The sequence below is a fragment of the Oxyura jamaicensis genome, chromosome 1, assembly GCF_011077185.1.
Source record: "Oxyura jamaicensis isolate SHBP4307 breed ruddy duck chromosome 1, BPBGC_Ojam_1.0, whole genome shotgun sequence".
In the NCBI taxonomy this organism is placed as follows: domain Eukaryota; kingdom Metazoa; phylum Chordata; class Aves; order Anseriformes; family Anatidae; genus Oxyura; species Oxyura jamaicensis.
The window spans coordinates 79,751,866-79,776,984 of NC_048893.1; the positions used below are offsets into that span (position 1 = coordinate 79,751,866).

At 38.0% G+C, this 25,119-nt stretch overlaps 1 protein-coding gene and 1 long non-coding RNA gene across 6 annotated transcripts in view; one reads left to right on the forward strand and one right to left on the reverse strand.

Moving 5' to 3' along the window:
- CRACR2A (calcium release activated channel regulator 2A) overlaps positions 1 to 25,119 on the forward strand; it is a 69,530-nt gene that overhangs the window by 43,208 nt on the left and 1,203 nt on the right. For 4 of the 5 annotated variants that reach the window (XM_035313365.1, XM_035313352.1, XM_035313347.1 and 1 more), the window contains 9 exons: positions 1,400 to 1,471; positions 4,324 to 4,369; positions 5,723 to 5,814; positions 7,239 to 7,563; positions 12,138 to 12,270; positions 14,643 to 14,724; positions 15,798 to 15,912; positions 17,546 to 17,647; positions 22,528 to 22,604. In XM_035313365.1, the coding sequence (XP_035169256.1) occupies positions 1,400 to 1,471; positions 4,324 to 4,369; positions 5,723 to 5,814; positions 7,239 to 7,563; positions 12,138 to 12,270; positions 14,643 to 14,724; positions 15,798 to 15,912; positions 17,546 to 17,647; positions 22,528 to 22,604 (1,044 nt within the window). Of the gene's footprint in view, positions 1 to 1,399; positions 1,472 to 4,323; positions 4,370 to 5,722; positions 5,815 to 7,238; positions 7,564 to 12,137; positions 12,271 to 14,642; positions 14,725 to 15,797; positions 15,913 to 17,545; positions 17,648 to 20,085; positions 20,524 to 22,527; positions 22,605 to 25,119 lie in introns of those variants that run through there. The other variant, XM_035313371.1, reaches the window with a different exon arrangement.
- Positions 5,905 to 20,553, reverse strand: LOC118158746. Its single transcript, XR_004746888.1, has 3 exons — positions 20,424 to 20,553; positions 20,022 to 20,025; positions 5,905 to 5,916 (listed from the first exon to the last, which is right to left on the reverse strand). It is a non-coding gene; the product is annotated as an uncharacterized LOC118158746 (long non-coding RNA).

The following is a 25,119-nucleotide window of genomic DNA, read 5'->3' on the forward strand; positions in this document are numbered from 1 at the left end:
GAACCATCGATCTGTTGAAATGTTTTGGATCTCACATGCTGAATGTAAAAATATTTTTCAAGAAGAAATATTTATGATTCATATTTTGAAGGGTAGGAGTGGCCTTTAAGTGACAGATCAACCTGTCTTGTTCCAGCCTTCTGCATAAGGGGAAATATACTTTACATTGAAGTTACAATTTGCAGAAGGGTTCATTGGAGGCCTTCTAATAGAAAATGTTTTTTCAAAAATGGTCAGGGATCTGTAAAACTCTCTTGTTGCCATTGGAAAGCAGATGGATGATGTACAGTGGTGTGCATATCTTGCCAGAAGAAATAAATTTCATCAGTCAACTATGTAACTCAGAGTTGTGGCTATTTGGTATATTTCAAATGTCATATTCTTTTTCTGTTGAGCATCGTGCTAAACGCTAGTTAGTTATTACTAATTTATTTTTTCTTGAAGGTATAAATGATGAACATTGTTGATAAATGATTGTTTAAAAACTGGGATTGTTTAAAACTGGCCCTGTGTTTCAAAGCCTATTTTTAGGTTTGCATATTTGATGTGTGATTTGGAAGTAGGCAGTAGAAATATTCCTCCTCAAGGTGGTTTGTTTCCTCTTTGAGGCCTCTATCTTCAGATCCAGACTACAGAAGGAAATCAGCCTAGTGGTCAGACTGCTGAATACTACTACAACATTTGCAAAGTACTTTGGACTCAATAGTAGTTTATGGAACCAGATCTCAGCCCTACTCAACTGTACCCACAGTGTTATTTTAAACATCTGTATCAGTCTGGTAAGACCTGAGTTGTTGAAGCAGGTGTAATATTCAGACTGCACACAGGAAGAACTTCCCAGAACAGCAGAACACATTTAAGGCCAGACACCGTTGCATGAAATTAAAGCAGATGGTGTAAATATAGTACAAATATCTGATACTCTGCATTCAATGTTTAAGGTTGTACAACTATTTAAGTCATGAACTGAAAATAACTTCTAGGGATTGGAGACATGTGAGCATGACCTGTGGTCCCAGCAGGAAAATAAACTCTAATTTTTGATAAAATGTAAAATGTTGCATGGTCTTCAGTGGCCATGAATTAGAAGGATTTCAGCTGTATGTCTTCTCTGAATGATGTGTCAGTATTAACATTTATTAAGGTCTTTGGATGAAGAAATTATAAACCCTCTATCTTTTTTAAAAAGAACCGCTATTTCTACCTTTGCTAACCTAGACTGCTGTGATTCTGTGGGCCTTATGCTAAATAAACTTCTTAAATTAGTAACCAGTCATACAGAAAAAAGTCTACAGGTTTAGAGAAGCTGAAGACTTAAATGTGGATACTCCTAGAGGGAAGCATTTTAGCATTTTGCTACCATGGTTAGAAAAAAAATCTATATTTCTTTGTGTTACAGGGAAGTATACCATGTGACAGAAACCTTACAGAGGGAGAAGTCAGGACTTCTGAAACAACTGGATTTCTTAAGGTAATGCAAACCTTACTTTCAAGAACTTCTTACATCATTCTAAAGATGTACATTAAGGAATGAAATGAAAGTAGGTTATGTATTCAGTTTATGTGTCTCAATGGGATCTACAGAGTGGCCTCTGTAAGAAGAGGCCAGAGGCTTCCTTTGATGGACACAGCTATTTTTAGCCAGTTCCAGTGGACCTACTGCCAGGACACAGCTGAGCCCAGTAGCCAAGGTGATGGTACTCCTTGGAAAGCATATTTAATAAAGGGCACAAAACACTGTGCAGCAGTAGAGAGAGGAGCAAGTAAAGAGGTGTATGAGAAACAATCCTGCAGACAAAATGTCAGTGAAGAAAAACGGGGAGGAGGTGCTCCAGGCCTCAGAACACAGATTTCCCTACAGTCCATGTAGAGGTTATACAGGAGCAGGCTGCTTGCAGAATCAGTGACTAATGGAGAGGAGCCCCATGCAGGAACAGATTTTCTAGCAGGAACTGCAGCTGGTGGAGAACCCATGCTGGAGCAATCTTTTCTTGAAGGACCATAGCTCATGGACAGGACCCACAATGGATGAGTTTGTGAAGGACTAGCCTGTGAGAGGGACCCCACCTTGCAAGGGAAAAGTGTGAGGAGGAAGGAGCAGCAGAGAGGAACTGGTGTGGATTGACAACATTATCCTGCTATCATTCCCTGTGCAGTGCTTGGGAAGAAGTAGAAGAGTCTTGAATGGAGGCGTGAGTTTCAACCTGTGAAGAAGGGGGAGTGTGGGACTGTGTTTTTATTTTTTCCTTCATTTCTTACCATCCTACTCTATTTTTAAGTGGCGATAAATTTGATTAGTTTTCCCAAAGTTGAGTCTCTTTTGCCTGTGACAGTAACTGGTAAGTGCTCTGCCTGCCTTTATTTATACCCATGAGCTTTTCCATCATATTCTCTCCTCCTCCTGTCCTGTTGAGGAAGGAGCATGAGAGACCACCTAGGTGGGCAGCCGGCAACCAGCCAAGGTCATCTCACCATAAGATAATGAAACAAAAGGTAGCAAGATGGGTACAAAAGGCAATCTAGCATTTAAGCCTTATTCTGAGGGCAGTAGAAGACAGTAAATGTGAGAAATGTTATTTGTTTTGGCAACTTGGTAAGTGGGACAAGCTCCTTCCATAAGTAAAATGTAAAACAAAACAAGACTATGAACTGTTCTAAGCTGGCTTTGTGGCAGGAGCCTGGCTGCTGGAGACTTCAAGCTTGATAAAAGTCTCTGTTATTTCTAAAGTGATGGAAATACTGCCAAAATGAAGACTCTTACCCAAGTATGTTTATTGGTAAAATTACATAAAAATATAGCCAAATAATTTTACCTGTAACATTTGTGTATTGAAAGACTTCAGAGTTTGGAGTTATGTTCAGACAATTGTAACCCTTTTTTTAATAAGCAGCAATTTTAGTTTTATTTGTTCACCGGCTATAGATTGTACTTGCCTGTAGGCCTTCATTCACTACGTTTAGTTCAGGAGCTCTGATTTAAAATTTACCTAAAACACTCCCATACTAAAGTTTGAGGAATTTGCAGCCTGTTTCCTGTAGGCTGCTCCATGTGGGATGGTGTTGCCTGCTACTAGTAAAGGGGCAATAGAAATATTCTATCAGTTCACCAAGGCTGCAATGGCACCTCAGTCTCTTCTCTGGCCAGGCCAGCAATAGATGGAGACAATGAGGTGTATTGTCAGGTTTCATCAGAGCTGGCTGAATGCCTGGAGTCTACATTTCTTGATGTTTTCATCTCTTCTGCATAATGAATGAAGCTGGATGTTCTTCTAGAGGGACTTTTCCATGGCTGTGTGATGATTAAAAAGCTTATGGGCCGCTAAGCTCCACCAAACCGCTCTTTCACTCCCCCTCTTATAAGAATATGGACAGAAAATATGATGAACATAAGAAAAGCCCATGGATTGAGATAAAGGAGTAGTTTAATGACAGGAAAAGAGAAAGTGAAGGCCATGCAGAAGCAAAAGAAGAAAGTTTTTCTGTACTTCCTGTCAGCAAGCGATATTCACCCATGTTTTGAGAAGCAGGGCATCAATATGCATAGTAGTTGCTCGGGAAGACAAGCACTTTCTTAACTAGAACCCCATATTCTGCTTCCCCTTCTCCAGCTTTTATTACTAAACATGACGTCATACAAAATATACCTTTTGTCAGTTTAGGCCAGCTGTCCTGGCTATGTCCCCTCTCCACCTCTTGCCCTTCCTGAGCCTACTGGCTTTTATGCGCTAGGAGGAGATGGAGAAACAGCCTTCATGCTGTGCTAGCATAGTTCAGCAGTAGCCAAAATATAGGTGGACTACCAGCACTGTTCTGGCTACAAGTGCAAAGCTCAGCACTATATGGCCTGCTGTGGAGAAAATTTCATCCCAGGCAGACACAACTAGAGCTCTCAGAGGGATGTAACTGACCTTCACAGATCTCACCAAATGAACAGAGGTGGTGTTCATTACACCCTCTCCTCATTAAGAAGTCATGTATACTGTGAAAAGCTTTAAATATTCTAACTCAGAGTAAGTAAAAACATATTGACTAGAACTAATTTTGATGTATTAAAGCATTTGTTTTGATAAAGTACAGAATGAGGGCCAGATGCCAGCTGGCTTTGATTGGCATAGCCCCACCAAAGACTCAGTAGCCTAGACAGGGAGCTGACTGTGGTAAGAATATAAATAGAGCATGATTAAGGGTGGAGATATGCCAAATTAAAGTGCATTTTTCTTGCTTTTTACACAGTCAGCTGTTCAGTCTGTCTGTTGGTGTTGAGTAGAAAATCCAGAAGTTTTATATACTTGGCCTCAGTGTTTTTGTGTTCCCTCTTTGCAGGGAGAGGAACAAACATCTCAAAGATGAACGTGACATATTTTTACAGGTAAATACTATCATTTTCAATCCCAGTGTTGAACAAATACATATAAGAACAGCCTTGAAATATGGGTATCAAAAGGCTGTGATGGAGATAGACTTTTGTGCTACTCCTTTTTTGCTCCATTCTTAATTTATATTGTTGTGATTTAACCTGTCCGGCAGCTAAACACCACACAGCCGTTCGCTCAACCTCCCCCCTCCCTCTCTGGGATGGGGGAGAGAAACAGGAAAGTGAAGCCCATGAGTTGAGATAAAGACAGTTTATTAAGATAGGAAATAATAATAATAATGTGTATGAAACAAGTGATGCACAGTGCAATTGCTCACCACCTGGTGACCAATGCCCAGCCCATCCCTGAGCAGCCGGCCCCCCACCCCAGCTAGCCACCCCTATATATTGTTTAGCATGATGTCAGATGGCATGGAATACCCCTTTGGCCAGTTTGGGTCAACTGTCCTGGGTCTGTGTCCTCCCAGCTCTTGCTGAACCCCAGCCTGCCCGCTGGCAGGACAGAGTGAGAAGCTGAAAAGTCCTTGGCTTAGTGTAAGCACTGCTCTGCAACAATTAAAACATCAGTGTGTTATCAGCACTCTTCTCATCGTAATCCAAAACATAGCACCCTACCAGCTACTAGGAGGAAAAATATCTCTGTCCTAACTGAAACCAGGACAATTGTGTTCTCTCTTATGTGAGCATATCATTTTTAAATGTACTGAACAATTGTTAAGAGCTACATTCTTGGAATTATAAAGTTGGAGCTATCTTAAGGAATATGAACCTATTTTATAAGAAGCTAGGGTTGCAATCATGAGAGGATGAAATAAACTAAAAATGGAACAATTAAATTGAGGTAATTATTCAGTCAAGAGTAGCTGATCTGAAGCATTCACAGAACAGTACAACATCTTAGTACTTGAATCAGTACCTGAATATCTGTCAGTATTGGAAAAGAACAGATGATATTAACTTTTCATCCAGCAGCAGAGAATGATCCCCTAAGAAGTTCCAGAAGTACCCTGGTTTCAGGAGACTAAGACTAAGTTTATAGTTATTTGTGTTCTTATCTCTACAAGAAGGTGCTAGGGTAAATTGTCATAGATCTATTGATATTTTTCATGTCATTATGCGGCTTTATTGTGGTTCATTTTGTTTGCAAAGGTGATTAATTCTTCCAGGGTCTGGCATTTCCATGTTCTGATTGTCTGTCAGTCAGAATTTTAAAGCTTTTATGCCGCTAGGATGTTTTTTCTACATTTTTTTCTGTCATATTCATTGCATTATTTCAGTATGAGTAATGAAGACAGCTAACCATAATAAGCAGGAGTAAATTAGTAAAAGTATTCTATATTTGTGCAGCAATGCAAAACAAGTGCTCGAAAAGCCAGCTGGAAGCAAAGAACAGGGTCTGTCATTGGGAAATACATAGAAGGCAATGTGCTACCTAATAGGTAAGAACTTTTTCATTTATTCCCTAATTCTTATTTAAGTATATTAGGCTTATATAATGGTGTAGGATATTTTTTTTTCAGTATTATTTCCTTCCAATATTACTAAGCATCTGGACTTTTCAAAGCATGTATTTTTAAAGTGTCTTATTTTAAGATTGATGTGCTCTCTAAGAAATTTGGAAATAAAGAGACAATTTTTCATCTAAAACAAGCATCCAGTCTCCAAAGGCAAGGGACTTCTGCAGTTGTGGGTGATGGGAAGCACAGAAGCATACCCATTACCCAGTGCTGATGTGGTACAATGAAGGTCCTTAGTAAGTCCTTGAAAGTGTATGCTTCCTCCCATTTCATTGTAAGGGACCAGTAAGTAGTCCAGTTGTAAAGTACAGGAAGTTGAACTAGTGAAATACGGGGAATCAACTCTCATCTGTGTGATTGTGAACTTGAAATCAAGATGAACAAAAGGGTGATCTCAGTGAAATATTATTATATTTCTTTTGAGGGAAAAGGAGCTAGAAAGAAGAGTGCTGTGTCAGTTGGAAATAGGAGCTAAGACAATGTCCCCACAAGCCCAAGGTCATGAAATGTAGGGAGAAACAGGATGCAGAGATAAACTTTTGTAAGTTCAGTACTAAGAAGTGGAATGTGATTGGCAAAAGCAATCATGGCCCAAAAATCATGTCAAAATTTAGATGGGAAGGGACCTTTGGATGCCTGTAGTTCCAACCTCCCTCTCAAAGCAGGAATAACTCCAAAACTAGATGAGGTTGCCTAGGGCCTTAACCAGTTGAGTTTTGATGGAGTTCCAGAAGCCTTTTGGGGAACTTGTTCCCCTGCTGCACCAGTCTCATCAGGAAATGTAATTCCCCTCATCTGATCAACATTTTGCTTACTGCAGCTTGCATCTGTAGTCATTGCACATGCCTGAGAAGACTCTTTCACTGCCCTTCTGCTTTTGTAAAATCCCTACTTAGCCTTTTTTTTTTTTCTCCTACCTTTTAAACAAACCCAACTCCCTCCTACCTGCAAGGGGAGAATTAAATCACACATAGAAAGTGTCTGTATTGAGTGGTTGTTTTATTTTTCCAGAATAGGCAGATTTTGTGTGTGTGCATGAGGAAATCACAATAGAGAAATTTACTGTAGCTATTCCATGAGGTTAGAAATGAGGCTAAACTTATGTTTTCTATTCTGGTTCAGGTTTCCCCTGGCAGTTATTAGCTTTCCCCATGATACTTGTACTTATTAAGCACACTATATACATACACCTTGTGTGATGAACTGACTTTTCAGTAGACGCTAGACTGAAATAAGTATGTCTGCTGCGAGTAGTAACAACATGGGAGATTATACTAGGAAAAAAACAGTAGGAATCTAGGCCCAGTATATTTTTTGTAATCTATTTACCTTTTCTCTCTGTCTAGCTATTCATTTGAAGATGATGTTTTCAATAACTCATCAAAAAGAATGAATTCTGCTGGATTGAATGGATTTCCCTCTGTTGAGCCTGATGCTGGAGCCACTGGAGGAATGTCTAAAGCATCCCATCTCCAAAGAATAATATCAATTGAGGAAGATCACTTACCCCAGCTTCTTGATAGGTCGGTTGATAAGCAGCTGAGCAAACAGACAGAAGATGAAAGTACTTCTTCTGAGATGGAATTAGATAAGAAAAACACAGAACCATCAATGGAACACTCACCACCATCTTCTAGAGGGCAGCCAGCAGGGAAGGAAGCACTTTCAAATGTAAGGGGGCAAAGGACCTTGGAAAACATGAAATGAAATGGTTTTGAAGGGGTTACCATAACATATTACTCCTAGAATCTAATATTGTTTAGTTTCCTCTTTGTAAGTGAAGTCCAAAAGATTAGGCCATTGCATGAACAGGGAGATGAATAAGTACTGGGGATTAATTTTGAATGTGCAAAGAAGGGAAACTTGGCTTAAAGAAATGGTAACTGTAGGCAATATCTTTTTATGCCTGTAAAAGCAAAAGCTAGCAAACTAGTAACATATTTCTAGACAGATTTGTTGAGTATTAGAAAACAAATTATGAAGGACTGTTTAGGAAAAGTGAAATTAAGCCTTCTAATAAATGATAGAAGAAATCCACCGAAGGGTAGCAGTTGTCCAAAAATGAAGCAACTGTCTTTTAGACATTTAAATAGAGAAGTTGCTCTTTTTTCTTTCTTTCTTTCTTTCTTTCTTTCTTTTTTTTTTTTTTTTGTCAAAAGTGATATTTCTCATAATCTGATAATTTTCAGTCAGCTTTGGTAGCTGTTACATTACCAGAGAAATGATGAGATAATTATCCTTACTTTTTATTTATTATTTGAGAAGACTTTTAATTGGTAAATTGAAATCCAGATATTTTTCAACTGTAGATTTTATGTGCATGTTAACAATGAATTTGCCATGCAATAACAATCTGTAAAACAATATGCTTGAAGGTACTTTTCTTTGTATTCTAAAATCCTGTTGCACTCCTATATTGCTTCAGAGCTAGCTGTGCTTGTGATCTAAGTTTAGTATCATTGTTAAGGATTACTCATTGTTAGATTCTTGAAGCACATATTAAAAAGATTAAGGCATAGGAAAAATAGGTATGTTTGGTCATAATTATATAGTTATTTTAGAAAAAGCAAGTGTATCTCAAAAACTGTGATAGAATTATGCCATGGTTGCATAATAACTTCTAAGTGGTACATTTTAATAATAATAATAATAAAATAGGGCACAGAACAGAACTTCAACCTTTGAAATGATTAATGCAATGCATACTTTTTGCTTGCTTTATGATTTATTTTGTATTGCATTTTCAAAGTATGGGATCATGGGACTTTGGTGCAGCAAAAGCCAGGTAGATCATCAAGTCCAGCTAGAACAAACCTGTCTTTTTGCTCTGTTTTAGCAGTCATGCCTTTTGAAAGCATATCCTCTCAACTGGGTATGAAATGGGCCTTCCCTCAGATCTTGTTTCTTTATTTAAAAAATAATTTAAAAAATCCCACAAATGCTTGAGAACAAGCGGGGAGAGAAAATAAGAAATCAAAAAATATCTCCTGCCTGGTTGTTGAAAACATTTAATTTCAGTTTCTAAAGAAGCAATGTGAGGGTAAACAGGAAGGCTATTTCCAAAGGTCACTTAGAACTGGGCATTCCAGTTTTCTTTCTCTGAAATGTCAACACCTTACACCAATCCTTAATTTGATTTTTTTTTTTTTGGCTGCTCTTTGAAAAAAAAAAAATTAAAAGAAAAACACACCGGGGTATTCCTTTCTGATAAACTCTTTTTCTGTATGGCACTGAAAAATGTGCATGGTCCTCTTGTCCTGCTGAAAAGACTGAAAGAATCAATCCTGAAACATTGCTTGTCTCCAGATACAGTAGAAGAGGAAGGGCTGCCAGCAACTATTCAATTGACAGCATTCCATTGCTTGGAGCAGTCTGCATGCAGGCTGTGTGTCTGCATGTCACAACTTTTAGTCTGATGAATTTTTTGTACAGCTTTTCATTTCCTAAATGATGGCTCTTGGGACCCACTACTCTTTGACCATGGGATTTAGACATCAGAAGTGATCTTTCTTCATCCATTGCTAGCACACTGATTTCCTCTCCTGACAGAGTGAGTGGGCTGGGAGGAGCACTATTACTTTTACCAGGTTAGCTCTGCATATAATTTTCATCTGGAGCTCAAGAAAACTTCAGAAAAGGTAAACCCCTACTTGCTGCTTCATGACTTATGAGGTGTGAGTCTCGGGGATATATTTAAACTAGACTGGCTCCTTCCTTCTGCATCCAGTCCTTCTCTCCCCTCATGTCTTGCTGTTCAAGAGGATCTGCAGTTTAAAGTCCTGTAGGGTCTATAAATACTTGTGCAGTGGTGGTAAAATGATTCCATAAAATTTTCTATGCAGTTCACTCAGATATGAAGTCCAGTTCTTCTCTGTTTTGCACTAGGAAGAGGAAGGACCTGAGATGACCTTTATTTTTCAATTCATTGCCATCTGTTCTTGTAGTCTACATGGCTTTGTATTATTGCATTCCATGATCTCATTCTGTACCATACTGAACTCAGGCTCCTAGCTGCTGGCATTAAACTTTCTATTCACCGCACATTTACAATCATTTAGCTTATAATCATTTATGATCTACTGCATCTTAAGGGAGAATAGAACCAATGTGAACTTTTTTTCTTCTTTCAGAAATGATCAAGTCCAATTCTATCCTATAGAAAGTGGTTTCTGAAAATGTCTAAGAACTTGCAGCAACAGCTCTCTTATTTTGGGAGATAACAGTCAGGTAGAGCTTTTTCCTAATGGAAGGCTCTGAAAAAGAAGCTGCAGTTAGCATAAGCAGAAATGTGATTGGAAGAATCATGATGGAAATTAAAATAAGACCTTCTGTCCAAAACCTCTGTCTGAGATGCAATTCCTCTTCCTCTGCTCCTTCAATATGGAATATGAACCACTGCGTTTATATGTACTGTCTTCCACAATCGTGTTAATTTGCACAAAGCCAGGTATGTTGTTTGACCTGGCTACACTTTATATGAATGCCACTCAAAAGAAACAGCTTTGGAAGCTGTTTTCAGACTGCATTGTAATCTAAACAAAATTTACATTCTATTGCTCTTCCATTTTCCCACCAGCACTTTGTTGAAGTAGACTATAATGTATCTCATCTCTTTGTATGCAGTGTTCAGATGCAGTGTTGGAATAGTATTTGATTATTATGGTGGGTTATTTACGCAAGTGGACTTGATCCATCCAAATGGAAAATGATTGCCTCTGGTGTCTTTGAATCTTAATGCTACTGAGAAGTGTATGACCACACAAGTGACCATACAACAGACAAGTTATTTCAGGTCATGTAGTACATTTATTTAGTTATTGTTCCCAGAAGAACCGTGAAAAGTGTTCTAAGCTGATGGTTGTACGTTAACTTGTTCTATCTCCCAGAGCACAAAGACTTACAAGCTATGAATGTTTTTCAGCAGAGCTGAAAATGTGCTTTAAATAGCACATTTATATAGTGTATTACCAGCAGCCTACAGTTGCAGTGGAGTTTGGCATTTTAATATAAAAAAAAAAAAAGTGGATAAAGAATCACTGTATAGATTTCCCAGAATTTACAGCAGTGAATTAATTTTTTCATATAAAGGAGGACAGCAGCTCTTTTTTTTTTTTTTTTTTTTTTTTCCATGTATTGCTTCTGCTTCTTTTTTGTAAGGCTTCAGTATATTTGTAGAAAACATTTGCAATGCAAGGCTTTCAATTGTCTAAGCAAAGATTTCAGTTCTGATGTGTTCTTGAAATCAGCAGACCTGGAGATTCTACATGTCAGATACCTGGCAGACCTCTCCTTTCCCTTCTCCTTTCCCAATCAAGCCAAAACCCAGAAGCACCCAGGGCCTTTCTCCTCTTTAGCAGCATTAAGAACATACTCGTTATCTCCCTCCCATCTTTGCGCACATGAGGACAAGAGGCCAGCTAGGGAACTCCCTGCAAACCAGTTGGTGTTACAGTTCTTTTTTAAGCAACTCCTGATCTATGTACAAAAAAGAATGGACTTGAGAGTAATGACCTACTTGCCAGAGAACAACTAGTCACTGGATGCACTTAGCTTAGCCTGCAGTAAACAGCACATGTATAGGTAGAACAAATTGTTTTTCCTCCTGCTTAAAAAACTAAATGACAGAAACATAGCTGAATGTTAACAACCTGCTTAACTGGGCCTAGTTATCTTCCTGTCTATCTCTTTCCCCCCATGCCCCACCTGTAATTTTAAACAGATGTAGAAGTACAGTAATTCTGCAGAAGCTCTTTGCTCCATAATAGAGCTGGGAGAAGAGTCTGGTGGTAGATGACACATGCAGAAATTATGACTTTATTTCTTTTATGTAGGTGAAGATATGCTTTTTCTTCTGTGTCATTGGTATAGGATGAAACTACTGAGCAGAGTTGTGTGAAGTTTACGGGTTTTGATTTGCAGGGGCAAACAATTTTTTTTGTTTTGGCTGATGTTGAGCCAATGCAATTTCATATGTTTTTCAGTGCAGTTTCATGTCATGGTATGTATTCATTGTACCCCCAGATCTCAGTCCAAATCGCTGCACTTCAAGTGATCTGGAATAATGCACAGCAAACAACCAAAACCTTGAGTTATTTAGGAAATATTGCTTTATAACAAAAAGAGAACATGACAGGATCAAATATCTTCTTATCCCATCCCAGGATAGCATTTAAAACAAGGCAAACTGGAGACAACAGTATTTATAGTAAGAGCAGCTGAATACTATTTTTTGCTCTTATTTGAAGGAGGAGGGAATAAAATCTGTGCCTGACCGCTTATTCAAGATAATTTTAGTGGGGAATTCAAGTGTCGGAAAGACTTCATTCTTAAGGCGATTTTGTGAAGATCGTTTTTTCCCAGGCACAGCTGCCACTGTAGGTAAGTCTAAGAAACATTATTACTGTTATTACAGTAAAATAATAAATACTATAAATAATAAAAATAATAAATACATAAAATAAATACTGTTATAAAAGTATTATATTACTGCTAAAGATCATCTAGTTCCAACCCCCTGGCTGTGGGCAAGGACACCTCCCACTAAATCAGGTTGCTCAGAGCCCCATCTAACCTGGCCTTAAACACTTCAGGGATGGGGCATCCACAGCTTTCCTGGGCAGCCTGTTCCAGTGCCTCACCACTCTCACAGTAAAAGAATTTCTTCCTTATATCTAATCTAAACCTACCTTCTTTTAGTTTAAACCTATTACTCCTGCTCCTATCACTACACCTGCTGACAAAGAGTACCTCCCCAGCTTTCCTGTAGGTGCCTTTTTAGGTACTGCAAGGCCATTTTAAGGTCTCCCCAGAGCCTTCTCTTCTCCAGGCCAAACAACCCCAGCTCTCTCAGCCTGCCTTTGTAGGATAATCCTATTGACTTCAGCGAAGCTAGAATTTCATTTTAGATGTTGTTTTTTGGAAACTGATACCCTATCCTGTGGACTGCGGTGTACTGTACCATCCCACCTCCATATCCCATCTCCATCAATCCAAATTATATGACTTTCTTTTAAAGAGAAAGTAAAATATCTGAATTATACTTAAAGATTTAGCATTATACAAAGCCCCAAAGACATATAGTAGACCACTATTTTCAAAGTTAAATGCTTACATTGTACTTATGTTTCCTGAAGTTTTAAAACAAACTTTCAAAAGTTCAACACATAATCAAGGTACAAAAATTAGCAGATTATTGCAATGCAGCTGACTTACTGTAAATGACTGGTTCATTATATTTAGCCTGTATTTATGCCTTACTTATCCTGCAGGATATAGAAAATGAAACTTTAGCAATAAAATATATTTAAATTAATGTATTTATCTTGCATTTGTGACAAGCTAAGAAAATTCAGGTGACCAGTTCCTGTAGTTTCCTTGACTTATGGAACAGATAAAGGCATCTGAATTTAAATTTCTATTGGTATGTTAAATGTCTAAGTTCACATTACTGTCAGTGAAGATTTAAGGTGTTAGTATGGGGATTTAAACTCATTTTGGCACTACAGAATATCACCCAAAACGGTAGTATTGATATGCTTTCCTAGACTCTGAGGTCTTATAAAGTATGCACTTGCCTGGACCTTCCAGAGAAAAAGCATAGGGATGTACCTGACTTTTTCATCTTTTGGCTTGCCATACAGTGATCATACAAATGCAATGGCAAGCAAGTATAGTTTTGATTTAGTTTTCACATCAAGCAGTTTCACAGCTGTGGATTGTTATCTGGCTGTGAAGATACAGTTAAAAAGAAAAGCACCTGGATAGAAGTTTGTTGTCGTTGTTTGTTTGTTTTTGTTTTTATGACATTTCTACAGAACAGTTACAATTTCTTCTCTTGGGATACAAGCAATGAATATATCCTCCATCCATATTTCTTGATTACGCACTGAACAAACTCAGGCTTGGATGCTTCTTCATTAATGGCAGTAGTAAAGAATCCCATGGATATGGAAGATGAACACAAAGAAATTGTTGATGACCTAATGTGGTCCCTTTCAACCTGAATTGTTCTATGATTCTGTGATACAGTACAGTGGGATGTAATAGAGTGCACATTGTCATTAGGAAGAGGCAGTGACTGATTAAGATTAAAGTTATTGTTATAAATATCCAGAAGATACTGAGATCATCAGATGATGGGGGAACTGGTAGAAGATTAATTAAAACTTCAGATATTTTTATCTCATTTCCATTTATCCACATTAAAATTAGGGGACAAAACCTAACTTAGTAAGTTCATCTCCTTCTGTATTCTGTGGAGAACCTCCTCTCTTCATATTCAGTCCATCTATCTTCAGCATTTAGCTTAGGTTCCACTGTCCCCTAAGTGTGGTACCTTGTGTTTTTCCACTAACTGTAGAAGATATCTACATGGTTAGATGCAGACTAAATGATGAAATTTCAGACTAATGAAGTTATAAAGCATGAATTCCAGCTCAGACTGGAGTTGGAATAAAATAGCTCAGACTGCTTTGGACTATCAGGGGAACCTTTGACTCATGTACCCTGATTTGGAAAGTTACCTTATAGTTTTTATAAAATTAAATTACTCTGCTAACATTCAGTATTTTATTACTGAAGAAATTCCAGCAAATAAAAGCTCTTGCCTGATAGTTACAGCTCATGAACATATGTTTTAATGTGATATCTATATTGTTACCTTTCTGGAATTGTTGCTATTTGCTGGAACGTGTTATCAAACATCAGACTGAATATTTAAAGAGACAACTTACTGTGTATTTCTGTCACAGGTGTGGATTACAATGTGAAAACCATCACAGTAGATAATACCCAGGTAGCCCTACAACTCTGGGACACTGCTGGCCAGGAACGGTGAGAAACAGAATGTTTTGCTTCCTTGAAACATCTGTTTAAAGATCAGTAAGCATGGACATAATTCTGCTTTTCATGAAAGGATCGAATATAGGAATATTCCTAACAAAGTCAGTGAATTCACAGTTTAGATCCTTCCCTGGCAGCAATAATGTCCTAATTTGGTGCTGAGTTATCCATTCAAACACTGTCAGTCTGTAATGAAATTCTTACGATAGCTCTTGAAAGTGTAGTATGGTACGGCTTCTTCAGGAGGAAGGCTGATTTTAAAATGTACCCGGAATTATTTCTATAGCAGAAATTGCCTAGTTAGTTTAAATAAACAATATGTGTGTATATATATATGTATATGTGTATATTCTCACTAAAGGAATCCCTTTCTAGTTCTAGATCTCCAAGGTTTTGTAAATTTTCAGTGGTATCTCCTCACCCATTCTGTGGTTTTCTGTTACTAAAAGCAAGGATGATGATAATGTTTTGAGTTTCCTACAGAAAATGTGGGAAAACAAACAAACAGAAATCTGTCTACTTTAAGGCAGAAAACTTTATGATGGAGAAATTTCTTCTCCATGCTTAAAATGAAAGAGGGTAAGGAAAGTTAAGATGTGTAGCTGATTATCCAGACTAATCCAGAATTGGTTAAAGAAGGCAGAGGGTTACTTTTCCAAGCTCCTTTTCTCCGAAATATTTTTTGCAAAGAACTTATTTGCTGTTGTAGTCATTTCTGGTAGTAGTGGCCTCTGTAAATCTTCTGCTGAATGTGAAAAGGGGGCTGATTTACTCAGGAAGATGTTATTGCTTACTACAGTTCATGATATGCCTCACCTTTCAAATAGTATCTGCAGTGAAGAATGGTATCACAGCTTCTTTCTTCTCAAGTTTAAGGAATTTTAGAATTAATATGTAAAGAAAGTTGATGATGTTTTAACCATATTAAGACTAAATGATCAGAAGAAACTGTATGGCACATCCTCCTTTTGTGGTGGGTGGGGGTGAATTACCATACAATTTTACTAATATTGTCACATTGCTACTTCTGCTGAAGAGATGTATAAACAGATTCATACTTGCAGGTACAGAAGTATTACCAAGCAGTTTTTCAGAAAAGCTGATGGTGTCATTTTAATGTATGATATAACAGCAAAAGACACATTCACAGCTGTCAAGCAGTGGCTGATAAGCATTGAGGTAACGTGACATAACATTAATTCTAAACTTTGGTGTCACTATTCTCTTCCTTCTTTCAGGCAGGGAAGATTAGCAGGGCAAAGCACAGAGAAGTCTATTTCTTGCGTTGTAACAATTACATTTTTGTTAGTGATTTTGGTCTGTACAATTACCAATAAGGCTGTTTTAAAAACTCTGTATATATAAAAATAATCACAATTCTGAATTTTAAGGACTTAAAATGAGGGCTGGGGAAAGTCCAACACAGACTCATTTACTTTTTCATAAAGATTATCTAGCTGATGATGCGCATTGCTAACACTAGGACATGCTTTGATTCAATGATGATGGTCTGATCACTAACAGTTTATCAAACCATAAACTTATAGTTTACAAACTTTATAGTTACTATATAAACCCATAGTTTATGTAGTATCTACATTCAGTACTATAAAACTAGTTATTAGTAGACAGTTCAGTTTCCTGGGGATCATCCTTTCAAATGCATGAGTAAAAATCATAGCCCATATGCCAGAGTGGCTTCTGTTAATTTTCTTTCTTTTCTCTTGGTATATCTCTGTGGCTCACAGACAACATATGGAGAATGTGAGCAGCTGAATTTGCTTATGGCCAAAGGAAAATAAAAATAAAACTTAGGCTGCTGCCATTAAGGACTGTGTTGCTAGAGAGAACAAAATGTGACTATCATTGTAAAGCATTGCTTCTGAAAAAACAGGGAACAAATTGGCCTGCCAAGATCATTTAGACCTGTGTTATAGTATAATGTACTGTTTTCTTTAAAGGCCAGTAGGTAGTTTTGCAAGTTAAGGACTTAATTTTTCAAATCTTTCAAATCTTTCCTAATGGGCATAGTTAATCCCCATTTGAGGAGCTCTACTGAGGTAAGAGTAGTAGCATGCATTTTGTAAGAACTAGCCTTTGTTAATATATGATCTTAACAAATCAATGGCTGTTACGGTTCAGTATGTTAAAAGCTAGAGGAGAACTCCCATTTTTGATTAAGAAAAATCAAAGGTTACGGTCAAAATCTTATATATATATATTTTTTTTCCCTAGTTCACTCACCTTTACTGACTAATTTTGTTTTATACAAATTGCTAAATTGAAGACACACAGCCAAGTCCATTTACTACTATGGCATTTGGACCACTATATGAATGTATTTGTTGTGGTAATTCTAATAATTTTCTTCTGAGTTTTAATTTGTGCCTATTCCAGGTATTTTCATGCCTATTCTGTGTACCTCTCCATTATTTTCTGTAATTTATTTGGGGTAGATGCACCCAGAAGTTGTCATTAGTTTCCCATCCATGTAATTAGAAAAGCAGTGGCTATTAACAATGTCAAAGCCTGTGTGACTAATAGTTTTCTCTATCTCATTTTACTATAGAGACTGATAGGCTTCTATGATGGCCTGTTTTAAAAAATGCAAAATTGGTGCAATCTCTAGCAGTCTGTCGTATTTGTGCCTTTTATCCAAATTTAATTCCTGATATGTTTGGACACACATGCTAATATGTGATGTCTTAACTTTTTTCTTGCACTGTGACATTTGTCTCTTCTTATGCTCTTGGTCTGCATTTTTTTTTTTAAAGGAAAATGCTCCATTTGATATTTATTCTTCAATCTGCAGGAGGGAACAGGGGAGAATGTACCTGTGCTTTTGCTGGGTAATAAAACTGATAATGAAAAGGAACGAGAGGTCCCTAATGGAATGGGAGAGCATCTTGCTAAGGTACTATACTTAGAAGTAATGTCCTTACAAAACTTGAAGGTGAAGGCTTTTAAATGGAGTTTGAAGGTATCTAAATTCATAGAAACACGGATTATTTTTAATCAGACAAGTATTTTTAAGGATGAGGAACCTGATAATACTTGTCAATTCAGGTGTCAGTAATGTTAGTACAGATAATTATAGTAGTTATAAAATCATCTAGATGAAAAAACAAAAGGTGAGTGGTGCCAAAGATATTTAAGAATTCATTCTCCTCTCTCCTCTCCCCTCTCTTTTTTCTTTGTGCTTTCTCTTTCTCTATTCTTCCCCCTTCTATTTTTCTCTCTTTTTTTCCTCTCTTTCTTCTGTGGATTGATTCCTAACAGAGATAATCTGGGGACCTTTTCTCCCTCCTACCTCATGTAATACCACAGTAGACCATCTGTTATTCCCATGGATAGTAGGAGTAGAAAATGTGTTTACTTTTAGTATCTTTCCATCCAGTAGAGAGAGAAAATTAGTAGAGTTAACAGTCTGCATTTATGAGAGCACTGGTTATCCATAGGCTGCATGGACAGCATTGAGGGACTGCAAAGATACCTGTTACTAATTCCTGTATACCATGCCCATCAGTTTTTCTTTTGAATTTCTGCATACAATGCATGTAATTTGGATGCCAATGCCTTCAGAATAGTCATTTATTTAGAAATAAGTCAGACCTGTGTTCATAAGAATTTAACTGAAGTGGCATGAATATAACTAAATTAAACAATTTGTTGGGTTTCATGTATGTACTTGTTTCTCCTTTGAAAACAGATTTACAGCTTTGCTTGCTGGTGGTCAAGAGAGATATTTAAAAAGTTCTGAAATGCCGTTGAATTGTTCTACAGGAAAGAATGCTGCCAGGCACCTCTGTGCAATTGACAGATTGAGAGCCAGATCTTTTTTTATCCCATGTTGATTATTCATACAGCCGTTTACAAGCATACCTCCTAAGTTCACGCCCATTATTTTGTTTTTATAGGAGAGCAATGTCAGCCTTGAACTTAATTTATCAAAGTTTCTTCCATTAAGAAACCTGTTTTCTTTTCTTGTCAGCATAGAAATGCAGATAATATTGAGACCTTGGAGACTAGGAGGGATTCCAGAGTGTAACACAGAGTACTTCTGTGAAAAAACAAGTGACACATAAATGCTAAATGGACAGAGTAGGTGTCTTACATGTCATTTAACTCTCTTAAAATATTGCACTAGTGAAACTAAGATGAATCATTCCAACATACAGAATGCGCAGCCCACCAGGCCATTAATTGTAACATGTTACGCAAGAAAATAGAATATTTTACTTAAGTAAAATAAAATAGTTTTCAAATGAAATATGGTTATAATCAAATGAATGGATTTGAATGACTCATCTGAATGTTTGAATGTGCTGTTTGAGGGAACTAAGGCAAGAAATGATTAACGACAATTGATTAATTTAAAAGCAGCATAGACATAATTAAATTATAACAATGTGCTCACTGAGCTAATAATAACCATGTATTTTAATGAAATATTAATTCTTGCTAAATGGCAGTGTGATTCTTGTAAAACCACATAATTGCATTCACTAATAGAGATATTTTTAAGTTGTTTATTTTGTGAATAATCCCGTGAATTGCTCACAAATATTTGCCCAAAATACAGGGGGCTAGATGCTGAGCTGATACAAATATGCATAGCCATATTATGTGAAAATGATCATGATATTATGTGAACCTTGTAATGCAGGAAAAGAATCAGATGAGCCTGTCCACCCAGAAATCCATCAGTTTTAATGGACTTTTTCCAAGGTTTCACAGGATGTGATAATTTTTACCTAACTTTTTCTAAAGTCAGAGTAACGTGTACTTTCAAAGGCCATTCCTGCCCAGCTGTTTTAGCTCAAGCTTTGCTTCAGTCCCAGATCTTAACAAGTCAGTGTACTAAAAATTCGGGCAGGACCCCAAGGGCTCCCATTACAATTTATGTCACAAACCTTCTTTGCAAGGCAGGCATCACAGTTCATTCCTAAAAGGAAGAATGGGATCCTGAAGGGGAGAACTGTCTATTCCTCATCACTTGAGAAGATTGGTAGGTGCAGGGTGATGCCCCAGGAAAAGGAGAACAGAATGAGGAATGAGGATTCTGGACAGTATCACAGGGAACAACAAGGCTGTAATGAAGCTGATACGTAGTTAGATGAATTAAAGATAGGTATCATGATGGTAAGGAAAATTAACTTTGCAGGGAAAAGACACAGACACAAAACAAAATGTTTACATGTAGTTCAAGACTGACCTGATGAAAAAACACCTGAAACTGTCTTGATAGAGCTAATGCTAGTATAAAGAAAAATAGACAGAAAAAGGACCAGTCTATTTTTTTTAAAATAGAGGATCAAGAATGAAATCTCCATTTAATAAATTTCTCTTTAGCTTGATTCACTGATCGAGAAAGAGTTCATATGAGGACAACAACAACAATACAGAGTGTGTTCAGATCGTAATATGGACAATCCCAGAACAACCAATCCTCTATTTGAGTGGATTGGTGTAATCAATGCTAATTATTCAAATAAAATGGCTTATGATACAGGCATTCAGGCAGCATGATTTTATTTTGGCCCTGTACACTCTTCCTGAATTATCTTAAATGGGCCAATAAATATTTCTGTATCTCAATTCCTCAGCTATAAAACCATATGATAATGCCTTTGCCAGTCTTGTCTGTGCAGAGTGTTTAAGCTTCATAGAATGAGGACTATTCCCAGAACCACAAAATGTTAGGGATTGGAAGGGACCTTGGAAGATTATCTAGTCCAATCCCCCTGCTGGAGCAGGAACACCTAAATCATGTCACACAGGAATGCATCCTGTTGGGTTTTGAAAGTCTCTAGAGAAAGACTACACAACCCCCCTGGGCAGCCTGGTCCAGTGTTCTGTCACCCTCACCGTAAAAAGTTCGTATGTGTTCATACAGTGTATCCTTTATTAACCTGGCGGTACCATTCATTTTCTTCCTTGTTCTTTGGATATTTTCTGATTTATGCATAACTCTTTAATTGCCAGTGGTCTGCCAGGTTCAACAGCTAACTCCCTAGATGGAGATGGAAGACATTTCTGGAGTGGTTAATTATGTGTCCTGCCTTCTGCTACATTCTGAGTGATGACACTTAGCATTTCCAGGCTGACTTTTCCTCCAGAGAAGGATCTGTTTGACAGACTGACAGAAATAGCCAATTAATATCAATTAACTTTAAATTGTTATCCCTGAAAAAAATTGCTCTGCCACACAGCAGTTGTCAAAAAATCCATTCAGATTCATGCCAGCATAAGGTGTGTCATCACTGAGAGTTCTCCTCATGTGAAAGCTGTTGTTTGCGGGGAAGAAAGATGTAGGAATACCATCACTTTCTACATGACTAACTTAGATTAGTTAGATACTGACCACAGTGATTTTTCTATTTGAGTTCTTAACAGTTGAGCAGGAAAAAAAAAAAAGGAAAGAAAGTTTAAAGAAAAAAAAAAAAAAGAGTGTAAATTTGATTTCAAGCTTCTGCTTGTGTTTCCAGTAAGAAATTTGAGCAGGTCAACAGTCAGAACTAACATTTCTTCATTTCTCTCCTCTCCTGGTTTGTGCTTTTCTGACTTGGTTAAACGCACTTGTAGTCATTAGTTTGGTTTATGTGTCAATGGCTTGGTTCATGAGATTAAACCATATATATATTTACAACATATTGAAAACTGACATTTGGTAATACTGAATCCTTTTTTACACCTGCTAAAATAAGATACCATATTTATTGTTATGGAAATTACGCAAGTCAATCACCATAATAGCATTCAACTTGATGTTTTCACAATGTTAGAAAGCCAAAAAAAAAATAATGCATAAAATATGCATACGTGATTTTTGTTTCCTGAGCTACTGACTTTCTACTTTGAATTTTAAGTTACTGTCATAAATAGCAATAAGACGCACAGAAAAGTGGAAAGTGAATAAAAGGTGGAAGTACAGATACGTAAAAAGGGCATGTAATAATACCATTGAAGGTAGGTGAGCTTCAGCATAATATCTTGTGCAAGAAGTCAGATACCTGCTTTGAAGTGGATAATCTGTCATTCCCTCTCAAATCAGTTGCCATCACTGATTGCAGGTCAGGCTTTTGTGCAGATGACCTCTTGATTTTATTGTGTTAAGTCTTCAGCCAAAGCACTGATAATGTTGCTAGGGTTTGATCCTTTTATCCGCTGATCTTAATTGCAACGCTCTCCGAGGCTGCAAAACCAAAAGTGCAGGCTGCCTGGGAAAGAAGGTGCAGAAAAATTTCACAAGTACAAAAAATTAAACAGAATTAATTAGTTGTTATTTTTTGCTGAGGTTTTTAGCTTGTCATTTGACTGCTGGAAAATGTTAGTCTCAAACTGTTGAGTACAGAAACGCTACTGATGAAGTTTTCTGAGATTAAAAAAATAAAATTGCTGGAATTATTTTCACCTGCACTGTCAGGCACTCAGGGATGCTCTAATTGCCTCATCATCACAAGGAAAAGTTTCAAAACTTCATTACCTTGGAATGTGTGTTTGCATTTCAGCTTTTGAGGGATCAGGTTCTTACAGTGAAGGGCACAGTACAGAACAAGTATCTGTTAAGAGATGCGTATAGTTGGGGGGGCACATTTAGACTTGTTTTCTTTTGTTATTCTTTACTGTTAGATACATAATAAAAATGATGTTTCTTTTTTCCTAAAATGATGTATTTTGGTTTATTTGAATATTTCAGTGTATTTGTGTTGCTTTTTTTTTTTTTTTTTTTTTTTTAACGTGAATGAGAAGTTGTGCAAAATTAATTGAAAGAGTCTTTCTCTTTGATCCTAGGACTACAATTTAATTTTCTATGAATGCAGTGCATACTCTGGGCACAATACCAAAAAGTCTGTGCTTCACTTAGCTAGGTAAGAAGAAAATACAATCTAGGAATTCTAAACATGCCTGACTGTTCCTTGTCACTGAGTTAATTTTCTTTGCTAAATTAATTTGATAGGAACTTATGGTGATGAATTCTTTGTTCCTTTTAAATTGTTTTGTAGCCTGACCCTGTTGTGTTCCAACTGAGCAGTCACTCAGGTTCACACAGATTTTCATGTAAACTAGTGAGGCTTTGCATGGACCCAGAAACACCTGAGGTGATGCTAGGAAAACTGAGGGTCTTGGATGTTGTGATGGCTCCTGCAGGAAGTTCTTGGAGGTTTGGAGAAATATGTTTGGAAATGAAAGCTGCTGAGTCCCTGAAGCACACCATTGGATGTGCTTTTTTCTTCCCTCTGCTCATTGCAGTTGTCTGCCTCAGGGCTGGGAGAGAGTGAGAGGTGGATTTTTGTAGTTATATTGTCCCATTCTGCTTTGTGTTGGTGCAGCCTCACCTTGAGCACTGTATGCAGTTTTGAGCACCACAATATAAGAAGGATGTAAAACTATTGGAATTTTATATCTAGGGAAACAAATATGGTGAATGGTCTAAAGGGGAAAGATGTAAAAGAAGCAGCTGTGGTAACTTGGTTTGTTCATCTTAGAGCAGAGAAAGACAACCCTCTTGGTGAAGAACCTCTTCCTGATACCCAGCCTGAACCTCCCCTGTCGTAGCTTGACACCATTCCCTTGGGTCCTATCACTGGTTACTAAAGAGAACAGATCGGCGCCTTCCCCTCTGCTCCCCCTTGTGAGAAAGCTGTAGACCGTGATGAGGTCTTCCCTCAGCCTTCTCTTTTCCAGGCTGAACAGGCCACGACTTCAGCCGCTCCTCATACGTCTTCCCCTCTAGGCCCCTCACCACCATTGTAGCCAATTTCTGGACACTCTCCAACAGTTCCACATCCTTTTTGTACTGTAGTGCCCAGAACTGCACACAGTACTTGAGGTGAGGCTGCACCAGCATAGAGTGGAGCGGGACAATCACATCCCTCGACTGACTACCAATACCATACTTGATGCACCCCAGGATACAGTTGGCCCTCCTGGCTGCCAGGGCACACTGTTGGCTCATATTCAGCTTGCTATCAACCACAACCCCCAGATCCCTCTCTGCGGGGCTGTTCTCCAGACTGTACATATGACTAGGGTTGCCCCATCCCAGGTGCAGGACCCAGCACTTGCTGTTGTTAAGCTTCATGCGGTTGGTGATTGCCCAGCTCTCTAATCTGTGCAGATCTCTCTGCAAGGCCTTTCCACCCTCAACAGAGTCAACAACTCTTCCAGGTTAGTGTCATTGGCAAATTTGCTCAAAACAATCCCAAGCACAAATACAGGGTGGGCAGAGAATGGATTGAAAGCAACCCTGATGAGGACCTGGGGGTGTTGCTTGACAAGAAGCTCAACATGAGTCGGCAATGTGTGCTTGCAGCCCAGAAAGTCAACTGTATCCTGGGCTTCATCAAAAGAAGTGTGGCCATCAGGTTGAGGAAGGTAATTCTCCCTCACTACTCTGCTCTCATTGAAACCCCACCTGGAGTACTATGTTCAGCTCTGGGGCCCCTGGCCCAAGAAGTACATGGATGTATAAGAATGAGTCTAGTAGAGGGCCACAAAGATGATCAAGGGCTGGAACACTTCTCTGAAAAAGGCTGAAAGAGATGGGTTTTTTCAGCCTGGAGAAGAGAAGGCTCCAGGGAGACTTTATACTGGCCTTCCAATACCGAAGAGCAGGGGGTGGAGCTACAGGAAAGCAGGAGAGGGAGTGCAGTGACAGGAGAAGGAGTAATAGGTTTAAACTAAAAGAAGATAGGTTTAGATTAGGTATAGGGAAGAAATTCTTTTACTGTGAGGGTGGTGAGGCACTGAAACAGGTTGCCCAGAGAAGTTGTGGGCGCCCCATCCCTGGAAGTGTTTAAAGCCAGGTTAGATGGGGCTTTGAGCAGCCTGATTTAGTGGCAGGTGTCCTTGCCCACGGCAGGAGGGGGGTTCAAATTAAATGATCTTTAAGGTCTCTTCCAATGCAAACCATTCTATGATTATGTGAAAGGTTTGGACAATGTTCTTAGACATACGGTTTAATTTTTAGGTAGTCTTGTGTGGAAGTAGGAGCTGGACTCAATGATCCTTGTGCATTCCTTTTAACTCAGGATATTCTGTGATTCTGTGATATAAAGGCTGGGGGTAAAACTACTGTTAAATCTGTCCCCGTTGAACTATTTATACAGGTGAAAACACTATTAACGAAGGGGCATATCTTTAACATTGTTGAAGGTAGTGAAATTTTGGCAATGAGTCAGGTAATTGATGAACATCTAGATAGCCAGTTGTGTTTTTGTTTTGCTTCAGCCTCAAAAAATAACAAATGAAAGTTACTGCTTTGAATCTATCTAATAGAGCAAATGCTAACAATCAGCACCAAATACATTTTTCTAGCTAAATGAAAAAATAAGTTTTTCATGGAGCCACCATAATTATACTTCTTTGTGTGTTTGTTTGTTT